This window comes from Paroedura picta, chromosome 16, assembly GCF_049243985.1.
Source record: "Paroedura picta isolate Pp20150507F chromosome 16, Ppicta_v3.0, whole genome shotgun sequence".
Taxonomy (NCBI): domain Eukaryota; kingdom Metazoa; phylum Chordata; class Lepidosauria; order Squamata; family Gekkonidae; genus Paroedura; species Paroedura picta.
The window spans coordinates 24561295-24586382 of record NC_135384.1 but is presented as its reverse complement, the minus strand read 5'-3'; the positions used below and the strand labels follow the sequence as shown (position 1 = coordinate 24586382).

The 25088-nt window shown below is 47.6% G+C and overlaps 1 protein-coding gene across 12 annotated transcripts in view; it reads left to right on the top strand.

Moving 5' to 3' along the window:
- SRCIN1 (SRC kinase signaling inhibitor 1) overlaps nt 1-25088 on the top strand; it is a 279306-nt gene that overhangs the window by 42252 nt on the left and 211966 nt on the right. For 10 of the 12 annotated variants that reach the window (XM_077315657.1, XM_077315665.1, XM_077315656.1 and 7 more), the window contains exon 2: nt 3288-3350. The exons of the other annotated variants lie outside the window; for them this stretch is intronic. In XM_077315657.1, the coding sequence (XP_077171772.1) occupies nt 3288-3350 (63 nt within the window). The remainder of the gene's footprint in view (nt 1-3287; nt 3351-25088) is intronic. 12 annotated transcript variants of the gene reach the window in all.

Here is a 25088-nt window from a genome sequence, read left to right as displayed (position 1 = left end):
GATTGGCATGGCTAATTTTTGTTTTCTCGGGGGGGTCCTTATTTCGTTTCCGGCATCCTATTGTGGAGCTTCATTTCTGTCTCTGGTTTGCCTTGCTCGAAACAGTTCAAAACAAGGTGAGATTCTGTATTTGGTGATAGCTGCAGGGACAATAGAGAAGGGGCTGCAGTCCCCCAGCTGTACCTGCCCCTCCCCACAGCACCATTTCCCTGGCCACTGCTGATCCTCAGAATGTGTTATGGTCCCATAGCCACAGGCACAATCTAGACTGGGCAACACATGTCTGGAAACTGAAGAGAGCATGCAACACTCCAGTGGACTCCATGACCTTTGAACTTCTACCTGGGGTGAGGAATAAGGATGACAATCCTGGGTAGGGAAATACCTGGAGATGAGGAGACAGCATTTAGATTTGACTCGCCCCTCTTGGAAACCTTCCCAGGGCTAAAGCCGGAGAGAAAGGCTCGATGCCAGGGTGAGGTCCGGGAGGCAAGAAAGGCAGGGAGGCGGATGAAAGAGCAGCAGCCCTGGATGGACGGAAGGCAGCTGAAGGCGCCTGTCGCTTTCCCAGAACTGGCTGCCGTTCCCTCTCCTTGCCAACCCTCTCAGAACGAAGCCCTTGTGCAAGCTGTAAAACAAACTTGCGTCATCCCTTTCCCCTTTCTCACCCCGGGCCTTGGAGATTTGAGTGAAAAACACCACGAGGGAAGAAAGGGGGGGACCAGACCAGACAAAGGATCAAAGAGGCTGCTCGGGGACTGGGTTTTTCAAAGCGTCTGGCGCCGCTAGTGGGTCAGCTGCCTTCTGAGCGCCAAGGCTCGTATTTAAACTTTTGGAAGCCGTTTGAGAGGGGTGGCAGGACAGCCAAGGGTGATGGGCGCTGGAACTGGGTCTCCCCCCCCCCCGTCTTTCTTTCAACGGTTGCATGTTGTACTTTGCCACACAGTCAAAGGGCTTGGAGGCCTCGTGGCCTGCATGGAGGGTGTTGCATAAGATTGGAGGTTGAAAAAGGTGCCCTTTCCCCAACGGCATGAAAAACTCCCTGGGGAAAGGGCAGACTCACCGTAGTATCTCTTCCTATAGAGCTCCCTGTGAGGGACAAGACCTGGAAACTGTTTTCATGACTAGTGGGTATTTCTTTCGTGTGATGGTCGAATCAAACTCCCCAAGAAGCAGACTCTTGTTTGCAGAAATCTCTTTATTAAAGAGTTAACACAGGCTTTCTCCACCAGGAGTTCATGAAACCCTAGGGTTTCTTAACAGTCCTGGAAGGGTTACCCGAATGGTTGGAGTTAATTATTTTAAAATATATTTTTTAAATGTGTTAAACATTTATCAGGCGATATGACCCTATGTGGTCATGCTTACCCCCCTCCCCAAATGGCCAATGATGGGCTTGGAGGGGGATGGGAAGGGGAGGGGTTGTGGGTGGGCGAGTCCACAGCTCTGCTTCCCAACCATAGTCTGAATGATTGGGCCACTTCTGGGGTTTCTGAAAGCCTGAAGGATGTTCTCAATGGTAGAAAAAAAGGCGAGAAAGGCTGGGTTAACAAAACAGCCACATGAAAGCTCTGCCAAAACTGTGGGCTACACAGCCAAGTGGGCCTGACCATCCTCTCCCAATCTCTGGCAGGCAGGACGGTGTGTCAGAGTAGCCTGGAAGTATTCTGGAGAACTCAAAAGCTTGTGCACTGTTTTGTGCCTTTGGCTCCCCACTGGGGTGAAAACTGGGATATAAATGAATAAAAAATTAGTCTTTAAGGTGCCACAGGACTCCTGTTTATTTTGGCTGCCACAAACTCTTCCTCTGGAAATAGGGCAGCCAAGTCCAGGTGGTAGATCTCTCACAATTCCAGTGGATCTCCAGACTACAGAGATGAGTACCCTTGGAGAAAATGGTTGCTTGGGAGGGTGGGGTTTAATGGCATTGTCTCCTCCCCTTCCCACACCCTGCCCTCCCAGACTCCACCCCCCAAACCTCCTGGTATTTCCCCACCCAGAGCTGGCAGCCCTGTCTGGAATGACATCCACGTGCGGTTTTGGAATGTGTAGATTGCTTTGTTGGGAAACATCTCGATTATTTTTGCTTCAGCCTGGCTTCCGGCCAGCGTCTCTGGCCGAGCAGCGTCGGACTTGATGCTGAGAATCCTGAAGATGTTTGTGCTTGGGAATTTCTATTTGGGTCCTTTGGCAGCATTTGCCCAGTCATGGAAGCGTGATAATACATGTAGTGAAATGAATCTCCCCAGAAGCATATTGCAAAAGTGAAACATTTGTTCAAGTGAATTCAGGACACATCCAGGTTGTAGCCAAAAGGAGAGAAAAAAGCCTAATGTACAGAATAACATTCCTGGGCACAGGATTTTTTTTTGGGGGGGGGGGTTTACAATATATCCCTGAACCTTTGTGAAACTTCTTAGTCAGTCCTTTCTCACTTTTTCTTGAATTTTAAAACTCTCTTCCTATTACTTCCTCGGACCATCGTTAATAGGTTTTCATTAATTCAGTGAGTAGATTTTTTGTATTATTTATTTTATTTAATCTTGGGGTGGGGGGAGGGGTTAAACCCCCCCCCCCCAAAGACCCTTGTGCTGAGCCTTGTGCTGTCACAGTGTCCAGATACAGTGGCATGTATGTGGAGCTATGTGAGCGCTGGGTATATGGGAGACAGCCTGGTTGTAGTGGTTAGGAGCGGCAGCCTGTGATCTGGTGAGCTGAATTTGTATCCCCACTCCTCCACATGAGGAAAGGGGCATTCCCAAGTGACTCAGAATGGTGGCTACGGGGAAAACCCCAATTGCATGCATTTCTGTATTGGGCAGCCCTGAATTAGACCCCGTTAGACTCCGCTTGAAAAGATGAAATCCAGTTTTCTGAGGATTCTTTTGCAAGTGAGGGGGCAATTTGGGTCTGCGCCTGAAGAAGTCGACCCCTTAAAAATGCAAATCTGAACTATATCGATAGTGCAGAAACAGTCTGTGCTGCCTGTACTTCTAGGATCAACCATTTCTTCATCTTGCTGATTGTGGACCTGAGACCACACCGGATGGCAGCACACCAGTGACCACCTTCTCTCTCCTTCCCCATCTCTCATTGTGTCTGTTTCAATCCTCAGTTTTTAAACAACAAAAAAAAACCTCTTTCCTGATGTTGTTTGTTTAAAAAACAAAAAAACCCAGCCCATTCAGTTACCAGATATATTTACCTTCCGCATCCTCTGTTCACCCAAAATCCTAATTTCTGAGTTTGTTTGTTCCTGAATTTCCTCCTTTCCTGTCCTTAACCAGGCGTCGGGCGAATTGCAGGAGGGAAGAAACCTGGACTCTGTTCCCTTTGTTTAAAGTCACCAGGTTAGTAAAAAGGATGGCTGTGTAAGTGGGTGGGGCCTGTCCGATCCTTTACCCTTCCATCCTTCATGACTTGATTGTTCCTCCCACATTACGACACTCAACTGATTGCCATCCTTTTCATCTGTATCCGCATGTAGCACCAGACCCCTTTCCCTGACTGGCTGTGTTAACTTTGATTCATATCTTGGCGATGATGTCTCCAGGCTTGGGGAGGGGGGAGTCTCTGGGATCTTTCGATTTGGGAGAGGCACCTGGGAGCTGGTTTCACTGATGGAAGGGACCCTCCTGGCTGCGAAGAGCTCAGAGAGGACCTCCACAGACTGAGTGGGCGGGCGACAGTGTGGCAAATTCAGTGTTGGTAAATGTGAGGTGCTGCTCATTGAGGGGTGGGGGAAATACCCATTTCAGGTAGAAGCTAATGGGGTCTAAACTCACTGAGTGCGAGAGGGGAAAAGTTCCTGGGGTTGTAGCAGATGGCTCAGTGGAAGTGTCAACACAGTGTGAAGAAAGGCAAGCTCTATATTATTAGATTCAAGCGGGTCAGTGTGTGGGTCTGAAGCAGCACAACAGAAATAGAGTCCAATAATGATTATTGCATTTATTGTATATTTTACATATGCTAGTTTTATCTGGTGCCTGACTATTGATACAGGTGGTAACGCTGAAATACATCTGATCAGTGCAGGCATTAGTATGTATATATTTATTGATTTTATTGAGGCTATGCGAAAAGACTTGGGGTTTTAACTTGATTGAAAAATACTGGTACTATATTTTAAAAATTGTGTTCCACCCTGTATAGCAGGAATTCCCGATCAGAGGTCCATCATTTTCCTCCCCCATTTGATCCTGTTGTTCATGAGTAGACCCAGTGGCTGAGGTGAAGGGAAGAGGGCCAGCTGGAGGATCACGCTGCAGATAGCAGATTCGGCCCCACTCCTGTAGGTCGACACAGTCTCCCCCTGGGGTTGCCAACTCCAGGCTGGGAAATACCTAGATAATTAGGGGGTGGAGCCTGAGAAAAGCAGGGTTTAGGGAGGGGAGGGACTTCAGAGGGGCGTAATGCCATAGAGCAGGGGTAGTCAAACTGCGGCCCTCCAGATGTCTCCAGACATCTGGAGGGTCACAGTTTGACTACCCCTGCCATAGAGTCTGCTCACCAAAGCAGCCATTTTCTCCAGGGGAACTGACCTCTGCAAATCAGTTGTAATCCCAGGATTACACATGAGTTGTAGCCCCAAATTGCCTGCCGATCAGTGGTAATCCCAGGATTACAGATCAGTTTTCCTCCCAACTGCTTGCAGATCAGCTGTCATCCCAGGAGACCTCCAAATCCCACCTGGAGACTGGCAACCTTAATTGTTAAGTGTGATTGCCTGAATCTGGGTCACCTTACTAAATAAACTTGGTTAAGGCCTGTCAAGCCAATATAAGAAACACAGTGGCTGCTTCCAGATGGGAAGCACGAAACAATGCTTTTGCCATAGGAATGGCAGCATGTAATTGATACGGGAGCAGGTGGGAATGGTGCCTGCAAACATCTGTTCCTCATTTTCCCCATCACCCCTGTGCAAAAAGCTCAGGTGTAACAGGTGCCTCACCACCATCCTTGTGGTCCAGACCCCCTCTGCTCCCTCTACAGCAGGGGTGGCCAAACTGTGGCTTGGCTGATGTCCATGGATCACAATTACCATGAGCCATTGCCAACATGCTTTCCGGCAGGAGCTCATGGTAATTGTAGTCTGTGGGCATCTGGCAAGCCACATGTCCTCCTCTCTTTCTACTGCTCTCCTCCGTAGCCCTATAGCTTGCAGGAGGGCTGGTTTGTCCTCCGCGGCTTCGTATGATGTCTGAACGGAGCCTTTAAGGCACTTTCACACGCCCCATATGATGCACTTTCAATCCACTTTGAATGCACTTTAGAGATGGCTCGCAAGTGGATTTTGCCATTTCACACAGTCAAGTTCAGTTGTAAAGTGCATTGGAGGTGCACTATTTAGTGTGTGGGAAAGTGCCAGTGTTTGCTTATGGGCACTGAGAAAAGAGGTGTGTGTGAAGGTTTAAGGATATGGAAGCTTCCACACATCTCCTTTCAATGCACTTTGCAAATTGGATTTTACAGTGTGAAATGGCAAAATCCCCTTGCAAATTATATTATTTTCTTCCATGCCTGTGCCTTCATATTTGAAATATCTTCCTTTTAAAAAAACAGAATGGCTTGTTGTTGAGTCACTATAGAGCAGGAGTGGCCAAGCTATGGCTCTCCAGATGTCCGTGGACTACAATTACCATGAGCCCCTGCTGGCAGAAGCGTCAAGGTGCAGCCTGCCACAGCCTCCGTATCTCTTCTGCCATATCTAGCTGGCGATATGCTAAAGAGCTCTATCTATGCTCAAATTACCGCGGCTGTCTCGTAGAGAGTGCTTTGGAGAATGACAATAAAAATATAATAATAGAAAAGCAAAATACACTGCGGCCCTTCCAGCAGTAGCCCCTGCTGGGCTTGTCACAATAATAGATTTTATTTCTGCGGCATGTGCAGACTTTGAATGTTTCGGGTGAGCCACAGTGTGAAGCAAGGCAGCTGCCGGAAAGAGCTTAAACCCTTTTGAGGCAGGAGGGGAGGGGGAAGTAAAAGCAGGCTGAAAATGCAGGGCGAACAAACTTGTGTTACTGCTATTTATTCCATTTGTGTTAGTCTTACAAATGAGTCCATTAGAGCTTTCAGTTCAAGCATTTAGAAAACCACTTTGTAAGGTGCCAACTTCCAGGTGCAGGGTAGAGATCTCCCCGAATTACAACTTGTCTCCAGAGTACATAATTCACTTCTAACTTTAGATTCAAGTGGGTCTCCGTGTTGGTCTGAAGGAGCACAACAAAATCAGAGTCCAGTAGCACCTCTGAGACCAACAAAGATTTATTCAAGGCGTGAGCTTTCGAGTGCAAGCACCCTTCGTCAGACTGACGAAGGGTGCTTGCACTTGAAAGCTCACGCCTTGAATAAATCTTTGTTGGTCTTAATGGTGCTACTAGAAATTTCACTTATTTATTTAAAACGTAGATTTCACTTCTCTCGGAGAAAAGGATGTGGACAAAATTGAGAGGCTGCTGAGGAGAGGGGTGGGGATGATCCAGAGCCTAGGGACCAAACCCTATGGATAAAGGCTGAGGGCCTTGGGAATGTTCAGCCTGGAGAAGACTGGATTGAGGGAAGACATGATGGCTCTCTCTATTTGAAAGGTTGTCACTTGGAGGAGGTCAGGGAAAGGTTCCTTTTGGCCGCAGAGGATAGGACCTGCAGGAATGGGTTTAAGCACCGTGTAGAAAGGTACAGGCTAGATAACAGGAAGAAATTTCACAGTTAGAGCAGTTCAGCAATAGAACAGGTTACCTAAGGCAGTGGTCCCCAACCTTTTTATCACCGGGGACCACTCAACGCTTGACAATTTTACTGAGGCCCGGTGTGTGTGTGTGTGTGGGGGGGTAGTTTACTCCTCTACTCTCAACCACTGCCCTAACGCTCTCTGATTGCGATGGTAATGTTTAAACATCCCTTCATAATAAGATACAGACACGCCACAACAATGAACATAAGGAACATTTTATTTTCATGGAAATTTTAACTCATGACAATGACAAATCAATGGGAACCCTGAGCTTGTTTCTCTGCAACGAGATAGTCCCATCTGGGAGTGATGGGAGACAAGGACACCCGAAGTGTGTTGTAAAGGGCCAGGGGGGATGAAGTAAAGGGTCGGGGGGGGAGGCATCCTTTGGGGCCCACCTCCAATTAGTCGAAGGACCACATGTGGTCCGCAGCCCACAGGTTGGGGATCGCTAACCTAAGGAGTTGGCGATCTCCCTCTCACTGGCAGTCTTCAAGCAGCGGCTGGACAGCTACTTCTCATGGATGCTTTAGGCTGATCTTGTATTGAGCAGGCGACCTTAAGTCAAGCCAGCCAGCTTGCTCCAGCCTCTCTCCCCAAATCTCTGGTTCAGGGATAATAATATGACTGTCTTACAGTCTTCCTGGAAAGATTGTATCCCAATAATCTATGAGAAGCATTCTGCGCTCACATCAATGCTATGCAAAGAAGAATTATAGAGACCTGTTGCTTTCGTAAGAGCAGGATTAGCGGGCCATGAGGACTGCTTCTATCAAAGGCACAATGGTGCTAAGGAATTCATTAAAGTCTGGCTGTGTTGTGTTGACCTCTGTGTAGTCTATATCATCATAAGGGGCCTTGTGGTTCTTTGATTCCTGCACTATTCGTTCAGGGAAAGAAGGAAGGAAAAGAAAAAGGATGTCCATTGAATGGCAGTCCTTTAAAATGAAACTTGCTATTTTTAAATATGGAAGATAATTCAACAGAGGAACCCTAAACAGAGTTGCTTCCTTCTTGGCTTCTTGACTTCAACGGACTTGGAAGCATGTCACTCTCTCGGGGATGGTTCTGTTGAACTGTGAAGGGCTTTAGAATTAAAAATGCGTCAGTTTATCTGCTGAGATTGTTTTTATATCACGTCTTAGCTCTCCCATTAGATGTCGGTTTTATAGATTTTGTGGGTGTCGTGTATGCCGATGGCAGGCTTTCTCAACTGGGTCTTGCAACGGCCCCAGAACGGTTTCACCCATTGGGTGGAAATTAGTTATATATATATAAGATGGGGTGATAGGACCATACATCAGGGGTAGTCAGCCTGTGGTCCTCCAGATGTGCATGGACTACAATTCCCATGAGCCCCTGCCAGCAATTGTAGTCCATGAACAATTGTAGTCCATGACTACCCCTGCCATACATGATCATGTTGACCCTCTCACCCTCCCAGAATGGCCAGTGATGGGCCTGGATGGGGTGGGAAGGAGGAAGCCCAGCTGTACAAATCTTTGCTGTCCTCAGCCCATCACACATGGTAGCAACTGGAGAACTATGGTTGAGCCCCCAAAATCCATCTGCGAACTGGCCTTCCTGAGCATTGCTTATACATTTGTAATGCCACAACTAATTTAAACATCTGACTTCCCCCCACCTATTGAAGAAGAGGGCCGCTCCTGTGCAGTAAGTGATAGACAATAAGTAAGAACGATATTAATGATTTATTATGTTTAGCCTTCTGTATCTTATTATGGAATAGTTAACTCATATGAATCTGTGACATTTTACTGTGATGTAAACCACCCTCCACTCCTTGGAAAGGCAGTATAAAAATATAACAAATAAATAAATACATTGTAACTTAACTGCGGGGGGGGGGGGGCGGAGCAGAACATCTGGTGGGTGTGTCTGGGTGATGTCACTTCTGGTGCCATGTGACTCCCAGGGGCGTGGCTGGGAGGTGTGGCCTGATGACATCACTTCTGGGGTTTCTCAAGGCCTGAAGAAGGTTTCAGGGGTTTCTCAATGGTCAAAAGGTTCGGAAAGGCTGGCCTGGGGTACAGGTTTCAGATTCAGTTTTAGATGGTGAATTATATGTCGGAATTTATTCATGTTTTGTATGTCGGAATTTATTCATGTTTTGTGTTGCATATGGTTTTTTAAAATTTATTTTTAAAGACGGTTTTGAAAATATTAAATCGTCTCAAGCAGCTTTGATGGGGAGAGCAGCATAGAAATAATAGTTAAAATGTATGTAATTTTCACACATAATATACATACAATGCTCATTTATTAATGCACAGATAACCTTGCAAAAAAATTCAGTGTGAGGACCCCCCACCGAAGTGGCGTGTAAATAAAGAATCACAGCTTTGATTCACACAAGGAGAAGTGAAACTGAAACTGGAATGGCCAGGCCAAAACAGCAGGCATTGTAAATCATCCCTATTTAGAAATTCACAATGACCCTGTGAGATAGGCACATATTCATAGAATCATAGAATAATAGAGTTGGAAGGGATCTCATGGGTCATCTAGTCCAACCCCCTGCACTATGCAGGACACTCACATCCCAATCGCTCATCCACTGTCACCTGCCACCCCCTTGAACCTTCACAGAATCAGCCTCTCCATCAGGTGGCTATCCAGCCTCTGTTTAAAATTTTTCAAAGATGGAGAACCCACCACCTCCCGAGGAAGCCTGTTCCACTGCGAAACTGCTCTAACTGTTAGGAACTTCTTCTGAATTTCTTTTGAATTAATTTCACCCCATTCATTCTGATCTGTCCCTCTGGGGCAAGAGAGAACAATTCTGCTCCATCCTCCATATGGCACCCTTTTAAATACTTGAAGATGATTATCAGATCCCCTCTCAGTCGTCTCCTCTCTAGGCTAAACAGACCAAGCTCCCCCAACCTTTTTTCATATGTCTTGGTCTCCAAATCCCTCATTATCTTTGTTGTCCTCCTCTGGACACATATTATTCCCCTTATGTAGAAAGGGCACTGAAGTGGGAATGGATTGCTGATGTTTACCAGTTTGCCAGACTGTGACCAGAGAGGCCAGGACAGATATGGGATCTGGCCACAATTTGATATCCATATCTGTCTGCCAATCCAAGTGGCTGCTACTGCAAAAGTCATTAGGCACTAATAAAGTTAGTCTCCTTTCAGGGATGAAAAAAGGAAACTTAAGCTAGGCTGGCGTGGTAAGTGATTTTTAATTATGAGCAGGTCTACTCAGATTTGCTCCGGAAGGAATTGGATTAAGGACCAAAAAATTAATACCCACTCTAGATTCAATCGCCAGTGGAACCGACCTTGCTCTCCTTAATGGCTCCATTAATCTTGATATTTATTTATTAGTTGAGAAAATGCATTTGCCATCTCTCCAGACCTGCTTGACCCAGTCCATTGAACAAAGCATGAAAGAGTTTTAGGGAACGCTCCGTCACATAAACGTATGCAAGTTTGGGCCTGGACAGGACTGTGGACAACATGGATGGGGAGGAGCAGATTTCCAAACCCCAGAGACTGAAATATATACACACACACACTCTCTCTCTCTGTTTCAGAAGACAAGCCCACACACATACATTTCTCAGTGAAAGTTCACAGGAAGTCCCAAGTCACCCCACTGAAAAATCTCACAACTGCGATGGCAGATGCAAGCCACTTAGGTTGAGTGAGACATTCATATGAAATGAAAAGGGTGAATGGACAGACATTTCCTACTGTCCAAAATATTGTTGCTCTGTCTTGGGGAATGGGAAGGCTACTGTAAACCGCTTTGAGCCTCCTTCGGGTAGGGAAAAGCGGCATATAAGAACCAACTCTTCTTCTTCTTCTTCTTGATTTTCACTGGCTGTTTCCACGGGGTTTTCTGCCTACTCCTGGCTTGTGTGTTCCGGTTGCTTCTGGGAGGGGGAGAGTGTCTCTTCCACATGTTTATTGCACCCTCTACTGGTTGATTTGATATTACATAATGTTATGACCAAGAGATCTCCTTGCAGATTAAATCATATGTCAGGCATACAACAGTATAATATTGCATCGACCACTAGAGGGAGCAAAATACAGACAGAACTGAAACATACAAGTGAGGGAAATGAAATATGGGGGGAAATATGGCAATTTCCTCTCTCATGGAAGATAGCATGGTCCTGCTTTTTTTTTGGGGGGGGGGAAAGCCTGCACATGATGTTGTGCTCATTTTGAGCATGATTTGTGGGGCTCCCAGGGGTTTCACCTTTATGCCAGGGCATATGACAAAGGGGAAATGGCGGAGTGGCTCCGTATGAAAGCTATGGCTACAGCCAGTTGACGGAGTTGTGCAGGACTTGATGCAGCCTTCAGAATGGCAGTGCCACTTCTGCCTTGCCATGACAAGGAAAGTGAGTGGCCCTGGGACAGGGCATGTGGATGACATCCTCATGTGCCTCTATCCTGCTTCTTGTTGTTTCCAAATTGGAGGTCGCTTTTCTTGCACTGGCATGGAATCAGACGCAATAAATGTGCTTCCTTTGTCTGGCTATTTCACAGAAGTGAACCCAAATTTGCCACCAAGCACGCTTCTTCTCCCATCTCACCCTTTGTTTCATACTCATGACCTCATGACCAATGGAATAAACAACAACCACCTGCAATGGTTCACAGCCCATTTTGGGGTCTGGACTCAGACTCGGAGAGACATTGCTTTTGACCGATCGTTGGTCTCATGCCGTACAACTTTGAGACACTCTAGTGAGTTGACGGCAGACAAAACGAAGCATTCCTTCAAGCTGCACATAATTAATGTGTGAAATTAATTGCTGCAACACGTAACGATTGCCCTGGGCTTAGGCAGCCCTGAATCTTCCACTCTGTCGTTGTGGGGAAAACTCTGCATTTCTTGCCATTAAGGAAAGAAAAACACCGCTCACATTTTGCTCAATGGGCCTCTTTTGGCTAGGTTGGGTAATTGTCTGGAAATGAATGAAAACCGCCAACAGCTGATTGCCCCTTATTAAGAATGCAGCTGAATTCAAAGCAGGGAAGCTACACTGGCAGATAAAGAAAGCTGGTGGAGACATAGACCCCTGTGCAAACTTATTACTTCTGCTGCTCCTGCATCCTTTCTTTTATATGATTTTGGTTGAGGGCTCAATCCATCAGATTTTTTTTGGAGGGGACAAGAAGTAGGGCAGAAGATACTTTCAATATTGGATTATAACTTCCCAATGGCTTGGGTCATATACAATATTGCATCTTTCCCCATGTCCTCTTCTACCTTGATGGCCTACTGCCCATTGCATCTTTCCTTGGCTCCGTCAACATGGCAAGGATTCTCTGTTTTTAGGCATTCTGCTGCAGTGCATTGCCATGGGAGTGTCCATGTGGGGAGTCTTGTGCCTACTTTCCTACATCAGCCAATTTACCCTATCTGACCCTGGAAGATTTTATAGGTCTTTTTAATTTTAAAAATCAGTAATTGTTATAGCTTTACTGTGCTATAGCAATTGCTGATTTTTAAAAAAAGAAAAAATAAGTACTGCTATATGCATCTATCTATCTATCTATCTATCTATCTACCTACCTACCTACCTACCTACCTACCTACCTACCTACCTACCTACCTACCTACCTAGAGATTTATCCCCTACCCCTCTCAGCATACTGGCTCAGGGCAGCGTACATTGTTTTAAAATAACATAACAATTATATACAAGGTTATCCATAAACAGTTAAACATTAAAACTTCAACATCCTTCAAATCCTAAAAGAAACATGCCAGCTGATTTGCCAACATCACTGCCTTTAATTTCTGGTTTTGGGGTGGGGGAACAACTGTATAGACGGAGCCCGTCAGTGTTATAATTCAAGTCATCATGATGTTCATTGGCCCCAACCAAATGCCTGGAGGAAGAGCTCCATCTTACAGGCCCTCTGAAACTGAGCCAGTTCTTGGAGGTCCTGCAATGCCATAGCAACTGCTGTTTTTTTTTTAAAAAGAAAGAGAGTACTGCTACAAGTCTTTAATTCCTCAAAGTCTGAAAAGTATTTCAGGGGCTCCTCCATGGTTGAAAGGTTGAAAACGGCTGGTATAAGCTGTCTCAAGACCAAGATCCTTTCCGAATCTTTATCCTTCTCTGTCCTTCTTTTGCTGTGAGTGATGTCCGCTCTTCATCCCTCTCTTTCATCCCTAGCCTACCCGAACAGGAGACCACATGACTCATTCATTCCTGGACTGCGTCTATCCCGATTGCGTATTTGAATTCTTCTGTATGGGGAGGGACGGGACCTTGCACATTGTCTAGATTTCTTTATGGTGTGTTCATTTTCTATGTGTATGTTTTTAAATTGCTAACACGATTATTAAAACATTTATGTGCTCCACTCTCAGGCAAATTGTGTCTTGAGGCAGCTTAGCAGAGGAAATTCATACATACCTTCTATTCAAACTGGTGCAGTAAACAGGACGTGCATCAGGCCAATTCCGCACGGGCAGAAAAGGCTGGGAGGGTGCTCATATGGAAGCAGGGCTAATCCCTGCTTCCACGTGATGTTGTCGTCGGGCTTGCCCCCTCCTGGGCCTGGTGCAGATCAGGCCCTCAGTTGCCCCCGAGAAGGGAATGCAGAAGAATCATCATTTCCTTAGCCCAGTGGAGGCCCACGTGATTGGGAAGAGCCTGGTTCCTCCCATGCCTACGGAGGCTGAGAGGGGACAAAAAAATCCCCCCGTTGACCTTGTGGTGCTGATGGGCGGACTGGGGCATTTTTTGTTTTGTTGTATTCTCATACAATCCTACCTTCCTGCAATGCAACGCCTCCAAAACATGGACACATTTCAGTGGTTGGCCCATGGGAACACAAAAAACAGCAAAGCATGGTGCCCTTCCACACCACACCAGCAGCGGCGCTGCGTGGTGCCACTGGTGCGGAATCAGCCTCAGTTACGATTCCTTATCCGTAAGATGAGAAGAACAAATTCAGATGGGTCGTCATGTTGGCCTGAAGCCCCAGAACACAGTTGGGGTCCACTGGCACCTTTAAGACCAACCAAGTTTCATTCTGGATATAAGCTTTTGTGTTTTTGAACTTTGCTGGTCTTAAAGGTGCCATTGGGCTCCAACGGGTTCCCGTGGGGCTGACGGCAACTTACACCACTGGGTTTCTGCCAGGCTGGAGGCAAGGGAGGCTAGCAGGGAGAATCAGGACAGGCAGGAGGAGAATCTGTGGCAGCAACAGCCAAGCAAAGGGGCTTTTGCCCTTCTGGGCTGCTTCCTTTGGGAGCCTCTCCCCGGCCTCCTGCTTAGCACCTCCGTGGGAGGCCCAGCCATCAATGCTCCCAGCGGCAGAATAATCGCCCTCCCTCCACAGGCAGCCCAGAGAGGAATAATTCACAGCCTCAACGGCTTTTTAATAACTCTGCGCTTCAAGTCAATTTCCATTTTGCCTTTTAATTAAAATTACCATTTTTCTTAACAACAAGAAGGGGGTAGGGGTGGGGGTGGCGGGGAAGCCCAGGGAGGGGGGGAAAGACATAAACATCCACCCAGCGCGCTTTCCTCTGCCCTGTTTCTGACATGGCTGAACAGATGGCCTCAGCGCTTTGGATTGGGGCTGTGCTCTGCGCAAAGGGAATTTGTGCTCCCTCATTTCCTTTTGGCCCCAGCAGCCCTCTGAGGTGATGCTGTGTGGGGGGGGGGGGGAGGTTCAGCTCTCCAAATGAATGGGAAACTGACTGACCTGGGCTGATTCTGCTCTTACTGTGTTTATTCTGGTGTGGATCCTGCTGAATTCAGATCCGATTTGAACTCGGGTCTTTCTCTATCCCACCCCTCCCTTTAAAGCTCAGAACGGGGAGGCAAATGCAGCAGGAGGCTCTTTCTTTCTTTTCTTGAAGGGGGGGGGCGGGGAGAGGATTGATTCCCCACTCCTCCCCCACATGCAGCCAGCTGGGTGACCTTGGGTTCGCCAAAGCACTGATAAAACTGTTCTGACCAAGCAGTGATATCAGGGCTCTTTCAGCCTCACCCACCTCACTGGGTGTCTGTTGTGGGGAGAGGAAAGGGAAGGTGATAGTCATCTGCTCTGTGGCTCCTTCGGGTAGAGAAAAGCGGCATATAAGAACCAACTCTTCTTCTTCAGATGAGTCTGTGATTTCATAAGTTAAGTATTTCCCCCTAGCTTTTGTCTTTAGCATCTGGTGCTCAGAGGTGCATGGCCTCTGTGCAAGGTGGTTGCATTCTGCTACCCTGACTAATGTACACTTGTCCTCCATGAATTGGTTGAATCCCCATAGCTTAAAGACCAAAGTGCACATTGCCTTTCACATGTTCACCTCAGGGACTTGCAGCCCTATCACAGCCATGAATTCCTGGTGGCGAGCTAGTGGCCTTGAGCCCTACCTAGATGGTTTGCTTCTCTTCTCCTTCTCTCTGGCTGGGGGACCCCCCCCCCCAAGGCAAAGTAGGTTTGCAGTGATCCATCTTAGCAAGAAATGCTTTTCAGAGCAGAGTGCAGAGCAGCCCGCCTTTCCACATGCCTGGGCAGAGAGAGACACAGCATTTCCCCTTCTGATCCCAAGGAGAAAGGAGGCATTTGTTCCGAGTGGCAGCTGTACCGTCCCCCGGGTGGCAAAGAGCCTGTACCTTGCGAAAGCTTGGGGGGAAATAAATATGTCCTGAGGCTCTGTCATCAGGCCTGACAGTCCTGGAACAGGGCATGGGGCTCGCTCTTCTGTTTTCTGGCATCATTACCAGTTTTAAACTTGGGTACGTGGAAAGGTTGGCTTGGGTCTATGCGTGTGTGAGCATCTGGGTTTGTCGGGCCAGAGAGGTCCACGATTGCTCTGTTCCTGACTGTGTCCCTCTGAAACCCAAACAGAAGTCAAGGGGCGGGGGAGAGAGGGAGAGAGAGAGAGAGAGAGATGCTTGCATTCTAGGACATCTCTGACCTTTAAAGCTACTCCCTGCACCTTGGCAGAGGGGGGGGGGGGGTCTGCCAGACCTGTTTTCCATCAAGTTGACATAGAGAAGGTGAGCTTTTGTGCTCACTAGTTCTTGGCAGGGTCTGTCCCTGCAGCTCTGTGCTCTTTTAAACCTAAGGTTGCCAGCTCTGGGTAGGGAATTACCCAAAGATTTGGGGGGGGGGGGCTGGGTTTGGAGTTGGAGAGGGACCTCAGTGGGGTATAATGCCATCCAAAGCAGTCATTTTCTCCAGGGGAATTGATCTCTGTAAGCTAGAGGGCGGTTGCAATTCCAGGAGATCTCTAGCCACTCCCTGGGAAATGGCAGCCTTATTTTATACTACATGTTCTTCTAAACATGGGATTTTCAGTGATTTTCAGGCGCAGAGGGGATATAAACTTTCCTACTGCACCATTACCACCCCAACCTGAAACAATCCCAGGGAGTTGTTGTTTTCTCCACTGGGGAATCTATACTGATGACCTACATATATCTAGCAAGGAAAATGGTGGTGCCTGGGTTGGGGGGAGTATTTCAGGTCTGCATGCAAAAAGATCTGGGAGGGAAAGGGTTAAGAGAACACCCCCCCCCCCCGCTCTCTCTCTCTTTCTCTCTCTCTCAGCCCTGAATTCTTCTCTCTTACCTGGGCTGCAGCAAGTTAACCTTTTTAAAGTTAATCTGTTCACAATCAGTTAAATGTACCTACGTGAATGTCTCGTGTAGGATGTGCTTCTATTTTTGTACGTAAAATTTCTTTCTCTTGTTACCACTGGAGTCAGATCATCTTTGTAATTTGTTTGAACGCCATTTTTCCTTTGACTGGGAAATGTGAAGGATTGGGCATACTACATAAAGTTTCTGGGCTTCCAAGGCAAATTGTATTTCTTTCCACTAGACCCATTAAGGAGGAGGCTTAAAATTTCTGCACATGTCTGTTTTGACAGGCTTCAGAGCAGACATGGAAACAAACTTAAGTGGTGGGAAGGTCCAGGGACAGCTGCTTACAGGGCTCATTTCCTAGTAAGCAGAGAATTTTGCACCACTACACTGTTTTTTGAAATGCCGGCTTTACATGAACACTATGAGCTTGGAGGGGGGGGGGGGAGATATAGCAGATACCCAGACTGATGGTGCTAGATTTTAAAGTCCCATCAGGTATCCCAAATCTACAAGCCTGCCCCAGCACCTCCCTCACCCAGCTTTCTTTGTGGGAACCACCTGCAGAATTTCAGTCTTCACTAGCTGCAGTCCAGCTGCCCCGCAAGCAAATGGGGTGTTTCATAGCTAGAAGCCATAAGCCACTAAAGCTCATTTTTTAAAAAATCTCCCAATTCTCACTGCCCATTAGAGAAGCCTCCTTAGCTGTCTAAAAATCCAGAGAGGAAGAGAAGCTTACTTTGCATGGCCATCTTTGTTTATTATTTATCCCTCTTTCCCTCCTAATTTGGACTCTAAACAGCTTCTCACATTGTTCCCTCCTCTGCCACCTCATCCTCAAAAACAACCACCTTGTAATGTAGGTTAGGCTGAGAGAACGAGATAGGTCTGAGGTCACCCAAGAAGCTTCCACAGAAGAGCAGACATTTGAATCTGGCTCCTAATTTGACACTCTGTCACACTGACTCTCTCAGTAATGCCACCAGCCTCCCAACTAAAACTAGGATGGCCAGTTTCCAAAATTTTGTAGTTCAGTCCAGCCCCCCCCCCCCCTTCTCAAGGATTTAAAAACACATACCCCTAACAGGTGGTCATCCAATCTCCTAAAAACATCCAACAAAGGAGACTCCACCACTTTCCAAGGTAGTGTATTCCATCTGTGAACGGCTCTCTCTCACCACCCAAAAATGCTTTCTAGTATCATGCTGGCAGGGACTCATGGGAATTGTAGTCCATGAACATCTGGAAGACCACAGGTTGACTACCTCTAAAGTAGACCTTGATGGTTCTGCGAATCAGTAACGCCGGTGCACATTTGCTTATTTGACCCTGTCCTCGATTGTCAGCTCAAGAAAAGGGATGGCGCAGCATCTGAACGGCCAGAGTGGCGTGATATTAAACGTCACAAACTAGCTGGAGGAGGAACGGTGTGCCTTCAGAGAGCATTGCTTGGGGGGTGAAGTGATTTTGCTTCCTCCACCTTTTTTTGGGGAGAGCGTTCTCCAAGACATCCGCCACAGGTAGACTGAGTGGAAGGAGCATCTCCCCCTTCCTCCTCCAAATGAGAAAGGATGTAGGAAGTGAAGCCCGGCTTCCCCCCTCCCCCCTCCGTCTCCCGAGGTGCCTGCAATTTGAACACTGACAGGTGTGGCGATTATGAGCTTCCAATCCGTCAGTCCTGTTGATACACCTATAATTACTGTCTGATGTGCCGGAATCGGAACGAGAGCAGAGTCGCCTGGTGCAGAAAGGGACGTCCTTGGAGGCTGCTGCAAGGGGATTGCAGAGCGTGGGCGGGTTGCGCAGGATTGGTGCCCTCTGTGGCCGTGGGAGACTTTTGACCTCCATTAAGGAACAGGCGTGTGGGAAAGACGTCAGCACACGGCCCATGTGCGGCCCCAACGCCGCAGAACATGAAGGCGAGGTGCTTGTCAGGGGATTCTACATCCCTATTGCTGTGACATGCTGGTGGTGGAGAATTTGACCTCCCGTGTGCCCTCTTTGAAGAGACTCAGAGAGCAGAAGGGTGACCTTTTTTAAAAAAAAAAGAGGAAAGAGAGAGGCGCAAATGGGTTTTGAAACTGATGTACCTCTCACAGGATTCTCTGTCGTACATGACGGTTAAACAGAGGCTGTGTGGGGGAAATGTACGTTTGACTTTATATTTTGCTGACTTTTCTCCAGATGTCCTTTTTGTCACGAAGGGCTTATATAGGGATGGGTGAGGGGCCTTGAAGGGCTGCAAGAGAGCCAGGGTGGTATAGAGGCGGAAGTGCCAGGCTGGGATCTCAGAAAGCCACGTGCCAATCTTGACTTGTGCCATGGAAAGGTGCTGGGTGACCTGGGGCCAAGTCAAAACCTCTCAGACTGGAGAAAAATATTGAGGGAGGGAGGGAGGGAGGGAAAGGGGGAAGGAAGGAAAGAGATTGGAAGTGGCAAAGGATGGAAGGAAGGAAGGAAGGAAGGAAGGAAGGAAGGAATAGTTAATAAATTACTTGATAGTAAGGATCCTGCTTGAATCGCCTGTATTGCAGCATTTTAGGCAAGGTTTTTAGAATGTATTCTTTGTTTTTAACAAAACTGAGTAACTCTGCTTGATTTTTAATTTTATGACTTGATATCTCCCTACTTGTATTGCTCATTATGCCAATAAAGGCTTCTGTATCTGTAGTTTGGAGAACAGTTGTAATTCCAGGAGAGCTTCAGCCCACACTGGGAGATTAGCCACCCTACTCTGACTAAACTCTTTTGCTATCATCTGGACTGTGCATAACTGAGCTCTCCAAAACTCCCAGGGAACGTGTCTTTACTGGCTGGGCCACGGCCAGTCTAAAAGGTTTGGGGCACCAGGTGCCTATTAATTATGACACCCACTGGGACAATGAAAATAACTGAGGACCATGAAGAAGAAGAAGAATGAAGATGATGAAGATTTCATTTTTATATGCTACTTTTCTCTACCAGGAGTCTCAAAGCAGCTTACAATCATCTTCCCTTTCATCTCCCCACAACAGGCATCCTGGGAGGTAGGTGGGGCTGAGGGAGCTTCTGACAGAACGGCTGTGTGAAAACAGCACGATCAGGACTGTGATGAGCCCAAGTTGCAGTCATCTAATCTGGAGGTGACTATTGCATGGATCACATTGGCTAGGCTGGATGTTGGCAGATAGGATGCCAGTTGTCATGCCTGGCAAAGATAATAAAAGCCTGATGCACCACATTTGTGACCTCAGCCTCCATAGATTATGAGGCATCCAGAGTCACTGTGGTGTACCTGGCAAAACAAACCCCAAAATTCAAAGGTGCATATAGAAGTTGTTTTCTTTTTCATCCCAATATGCAACAAGGTTCCGGAATTGAACACCTTGTTTCACTTTTGCTTCTTCACAGCATATTACATCAGCACGGACAAAAATTATAGCTCTCAAGCGGTAAGGTCACCTGCATTACATGGATCCAGTTGGGCACAGGGATGCACATGCAGCTTAAACAGCACTGGGGAGAGGGTAACTCTCTGTGTACCGCACATATAGGTTCCCGTCCCTATCGCCACCCTCTGTCCCCGACCTTGAAGGAAAGCTGTCAGCCCTTTAAGGGCGGCATCCGGAACCCCCACATCGGCTAGGTGTCGGGCTAACATCCACTGCTATTTCTGCTTGTCATTTCTGCTTGTACAACCATCTCCTCCGAGTGGCTGAAGGAAACACTCAACTGGCTTCATCTCGAGCTTGTGAATTGCTGAGCGGCAACTCAGAACATTGCAGTTCACTGGTCTGAAGAGGAATAAGACGCACGAGTTCCTCAATCAAGCAGGAAGCGGGCATGTTTTCAGAGCATTAAACCCCAGGTTCGGAAATCAGCTCTGATTGGCTCCTGTGATCTCCCTCTGGGGCCAGCTGCCATACTGGCTTTGATTGTGCGCAGCCCCTTCTGTCCCCTCCCGCACCGAGTTTGTGGCAGATGACGCTCTTGAAGGCAAATGACACCGTCAGAGTCCTCCTCTACAATCGTATGTCACAATTTCGCACGCCACTGCCTTTGAACGGCAAAGGTGACGCGCAGATGATAGCTTGTGCTCCTGCCAAAACATTCAGTGGCACATTTCATCGGAAGCATAATTTGCGATGAGCAGATATTTAAAAAAGAACAGGCAAATGAATTAGACTTTGGATAGCGTTTGAAAACTGTTCAGGATTCAAGATGGGTTTCTCACGTGGCTTCCGTGTGGCCTATCAAGAGCGTGGATTGCGGGGAGATCCTTGGTTCAAACTTGTCCCCCTGTCTTTGGTTTACCTCGGAAGCCCCTGATTCCTCACGCTACCCCTGAACCTGTCTGCAGCCTTTTGAATTTGCCTACAGCTGTTTGGATTTGCCTACAGTCAACGCCGTTGTCTTCCCCAAAACAACCTATAGATGCGAAAGCTGGACCCTGAAGAAGGAAGACGGGAGGAGAATAGATGCTTTCGAATTATGGTGTCGGAGACGAATGCTGCGAATCCCATGGACAGCCAAAGTTACCAACAAGATGGTTTTAGAGAGGAGCAAACCAACTATGTCATTGGAAGGGAAGATATTACAGCCAAGGCTCACTTACTTTGGACACATCATGGGATCAAACTCACTAGAAAAATCATTAGTGGTCAGTGGCAAAAGGAAACGTGGCCACCAAAGGATCCGCTGGCTCGACACGATCAAAGCTGATCCAGGGATGACCATGAACCAACTAAAAGAAGCAGTCAGAGATAGGGGCCCATGGAGAAGACTTTCCTATAGAATCGCCAAAGGTCGGACACGACTGAACGGATGACATCATCATCATCACAGCTGTTGCAGTGACCATCGAGTTAATGGAGAAGAAGAAAAGCTGGTTTATTATAACTCGCTTTTCAATACCCGAAGGACTCCCAAAGCAGCATACAGCTTTCGCTTCCTCTCCCTGCAGCAGACACCTGAGAGAGCTCTAACAGAACTGCTCTGAGAGAACAGCCCTAAGAGACCTGTGAGGAGCCCAAGGTCACCCTGCTGGCTGCACGTGGAGGAGTGGGGAATCTAACCTGGCTCTTCAGATTAGCGGCCAGCACCCTTAACCACGACGCCCCGCTGGCTCCATTGCTGATTTATCACTGACATTTCAGCTAAAAGGGATTCCGAATGAGTATGAATGTTGTTTCTCGGGGGAAACCGTGAAGACATCTGCAAAGAAACCAAAAGCGTTTTGCAATAAGGCTCCTGCAATCTCAAGAGGGCTTCTGTACCTCCCGAAGTTGTCACTCGATTTTTGCCTACAGCAAAAACTTGAAAAGATTTCAAGGTTCTTCTTCAGCTTTTGAAAGTCAATGAATTTTAGAGGGCAATTAGTGTCTCGTTGACGGTGGAACGCGATGTGATTTCATGTGCAGAGTTTCCGCCCCAAGTAAACAACTGTGCCACGAATTTTTCCCTTCTCCCTGGAACATTTAGTAAGGAAATTTGGGAGATTAATGGCGGCGGCTGATCTGCATATATGTGCGTGCGCCTGTGCATGCACGCATGTAGGAGATGCACACCACAATTACATCATGGATATCACACCCTTCCCTTACCAAACGGGAGCCTCAAGGATGTTTTGCTCTACCTTTCCTTCCAAACTAGAGCACTGTGCTCTGGAGCACTTACAAGACATTGTCTTCCAATTGTCTCCTTTCCAGCTTTCCCCCATCTGTGCCATGCTGTTTCTCAAACCTAGTTTACTACAGGTTTTTCCTAAAATAACAGAATCCAAGCAGGTTAGCACACCATCTGGAAGGGAAGGTTCAGAATTTGTTTTTGAATGTCCTGCTCACATCAGCTTCTGTTTCCTTCCATCAGCCCCTTTCACCATCACTTTAAAAAGAATCAGTACTATCGGGGGGGGTGGGGGGTGGGAATACCTCTCTGGGGGCACTGTGGGGCTTTCTATCACTCTTATTTTCATTCCTTGTGTGTTCCTGTTGCTTGGGAGGGCGGGGTGCATCATGTTCTGTGCAATTCAATATTATATTACTTTATAAGCCCCACGTATCTCTCGGCAGATTTAAACGGCAGGTTTTTATTCTGGTAAAAGTTAAGGTATCCCCTGTGCAAGCACCGGGTCATGTCTGACCCTTGGGGTGACGCCCTCCAGCGTTTTCATGGCAGACTCAATGCGGGGTGGTTTGCCAGTGCCTTCCCCAGTCATTACCGTTTACCCCCCAGCAGCAAGCTGGGTGCTGATTTTACCGACATCGGAAGGATGGAAGGCTGAGTCGACCTTGAGCCGGCTGCTGGGATTGAACTCCCAGCCTCATGGGCAGAGCTTTCAGACTGCATGTCTGCTGCCTTCCCACTCTGCGCCACAAGAGGCTCTTATTCTGGACATACAACAATGTAATATCGAAGTGACCACTAGAGGGAGCAAAACGTGCAGAACAAAAGCGCCTCCTAACGCCTCTGGCAACAACAGAAGCAAAGAAAATGAGAATGTGGGAAAGCCCCAGGAGGAAAACAGCAGTCGGCAGAGAAAAGTAAACAGAAAACTCCCATCTGGATGCTCAGTTGCCAATGCAAAGGCCTCTGTATCTGCAGTGCCATAGACTGCAGAACAGAGAATCCTCACTGTATATGCAGCTTAAACATTATGGGGAGAAAAAATGTCATGAGCATGCATGGCGACAACATCTGCATCAGGCTGCACACTCTGAACTTTGTCTCCTCGTGGCAGAATCAGCCACCTCTTCTCCCAATAATACCAGCTGCACAATTCAGTCCTTTATTCCAGCTTTGCCGTGTCTGTTTGGATGCCTTTTTGTCCTTCCTTTGACAATCCAGGTCCTGTTTTGAGAACTGGGCCTCCAGCTCCTCCCCAAAATGAATGAGTTCCCTGTCGCCAGACTTAAACAATGTCAGCCCACTGTCTCCAACCCCAGGAGATGGTCTTGAAGCCAGGATCGTAAGCCTGAGGTTGGCAATTCACATCGCTACAGAACTAGCATAAGGGGGGAAGGTTGGAGGAAGAGATTCGGGGCCGTTTAGTGGCTTCTGTTTAGGAAAGAGAGAGAGCAGGACCTCAATTAAGCTATTTGTACATCGTTAATTTACGCGTCTCTCTCAGAAGCCTTAAAGGACTCCCTCCCATGGCTCGCAAATGGGTAAAGAGCAGTGAAATTGAAAGGGGAGCCGTGGGGGGAGAACAGCTTTTTGTTACCTTTTTTTCTTTCTTTCTGGCAACGGCAATAGTGTGTTGCTAACACAACCCTGATTTAAAGCAGAATAAATCAGGAAACTCTTTACAGAAAGATCTGTGTGGGAGGGAGAGTCCCTCAGGTAACGGAAGACGGGGGGGGGGGGAAGCATAAGGTTGGTTCACGCCTTTGTGTTTTTCAAGGTGGGATTCGGATTTTTTTGTGTGTCTTTCCTTGAATCCCCGTGTTTATCCTGGAAGGCTGTGGCTAATTGCGAGAAATCGTCTCGGTCCAATGCTTGCCCTTAATATGTATGGGAGTGAGTGGTAGTTGTTGTGGAAGTGCACTCTGCACATGTTCAGTGGTGCCTTGGTGTAGTGGTTAGGAGTGCAGACTCCTAATCTGGCGAGCCGGGTTTGATTCCCCAGTCCTCTACGTGCAGCCAGCTGGGTGACCTTGACCTCGCCACAGCCCTGATAAAGCTGTTCTGACCGAGCAGTGATATCAGGGCTCTCTCAGCCTCGCAGGCTAGGCCTCTGTTCCCACCCCCACGCCCACGTCCCAAAGCAGCCCAGCGACCTGCTCTGCCCACTGCTGGGACCAAAATCCCCTCCAGGGCTCCCCCACCAACCAGCGTAACCCCTCCACAGTTCCGGCATAAACCTGGGGTTACGTATAACCCTGGTTGGGAGACACTGCTCTGTGTCCTTGTGCCTGATGTCTTTTTGTTTATTCAGCCCCACGCATGTTATGGCCCCAGGCAGGATGTCTCTTCGGCCAGCTGGCTGCTTGTCCCTGAGCCGCACTGAGGGCTTCGCTGCTCTTCCTTGTCTAGCTCTTAAGGACAGCTAAAGTGCCCATTAGGAGTTGCAGTCATAAATCCTCAGCCTCACAGGTGGTGTAGCTCTCACTGTTGGAAGGACTGACCTGCTGAAAGTCATCGCTCACTGTCAGAGGAATGAAATGTCTGCGGGATGCAGGAAGGCCTTGTAATTCGTGGCTTCTGCCTGGTGGAATTCTCTGTTTAAAACGTATCGCCTTAGCCAAACCCTGACCTGGGCTGAATCTGCACGGAGCTTTTATTCCAATCCCAGGTCGATTCAGTCCCTGCCATCTCCACTGAATGCGATTTCCATTTTGAATTTGTCCGATTTAAATTTTCCCTCTGCAACAAACATGATTGTTCCGCAGTGACCCTACCTTTTCCCTGCAATATCCTAGAGTGGATATAACCCTCAATATTTGAAAATTGGTGTGGGAAAGAGCTCTGCCTGTTCCAAATTTGCTGCTGAGCTCCATGGCAGAGAAGCCCTGATTGCCAAGCTTCAGTTCCTCGTTCCCAGGCTGCAAGCTTGCCTTAAAGGGGAAGCCCTAACTTCTCTCAGTAGAGATTTGCCTCTTGGGTTTGCTGGCAGGGGCTCATGGGAATTGTAGTCCATGGACATCTGGAGGACCACAGGTTGACTGCCCCTGCCCTACGATATCACCATAAGTTAGCTGTGACTTGATGGGAGTTTCCCCTCCACCTTTGTTGAAGCCACCTTACCCTCCCTCAAGCGGCACACAAAAACCTGCC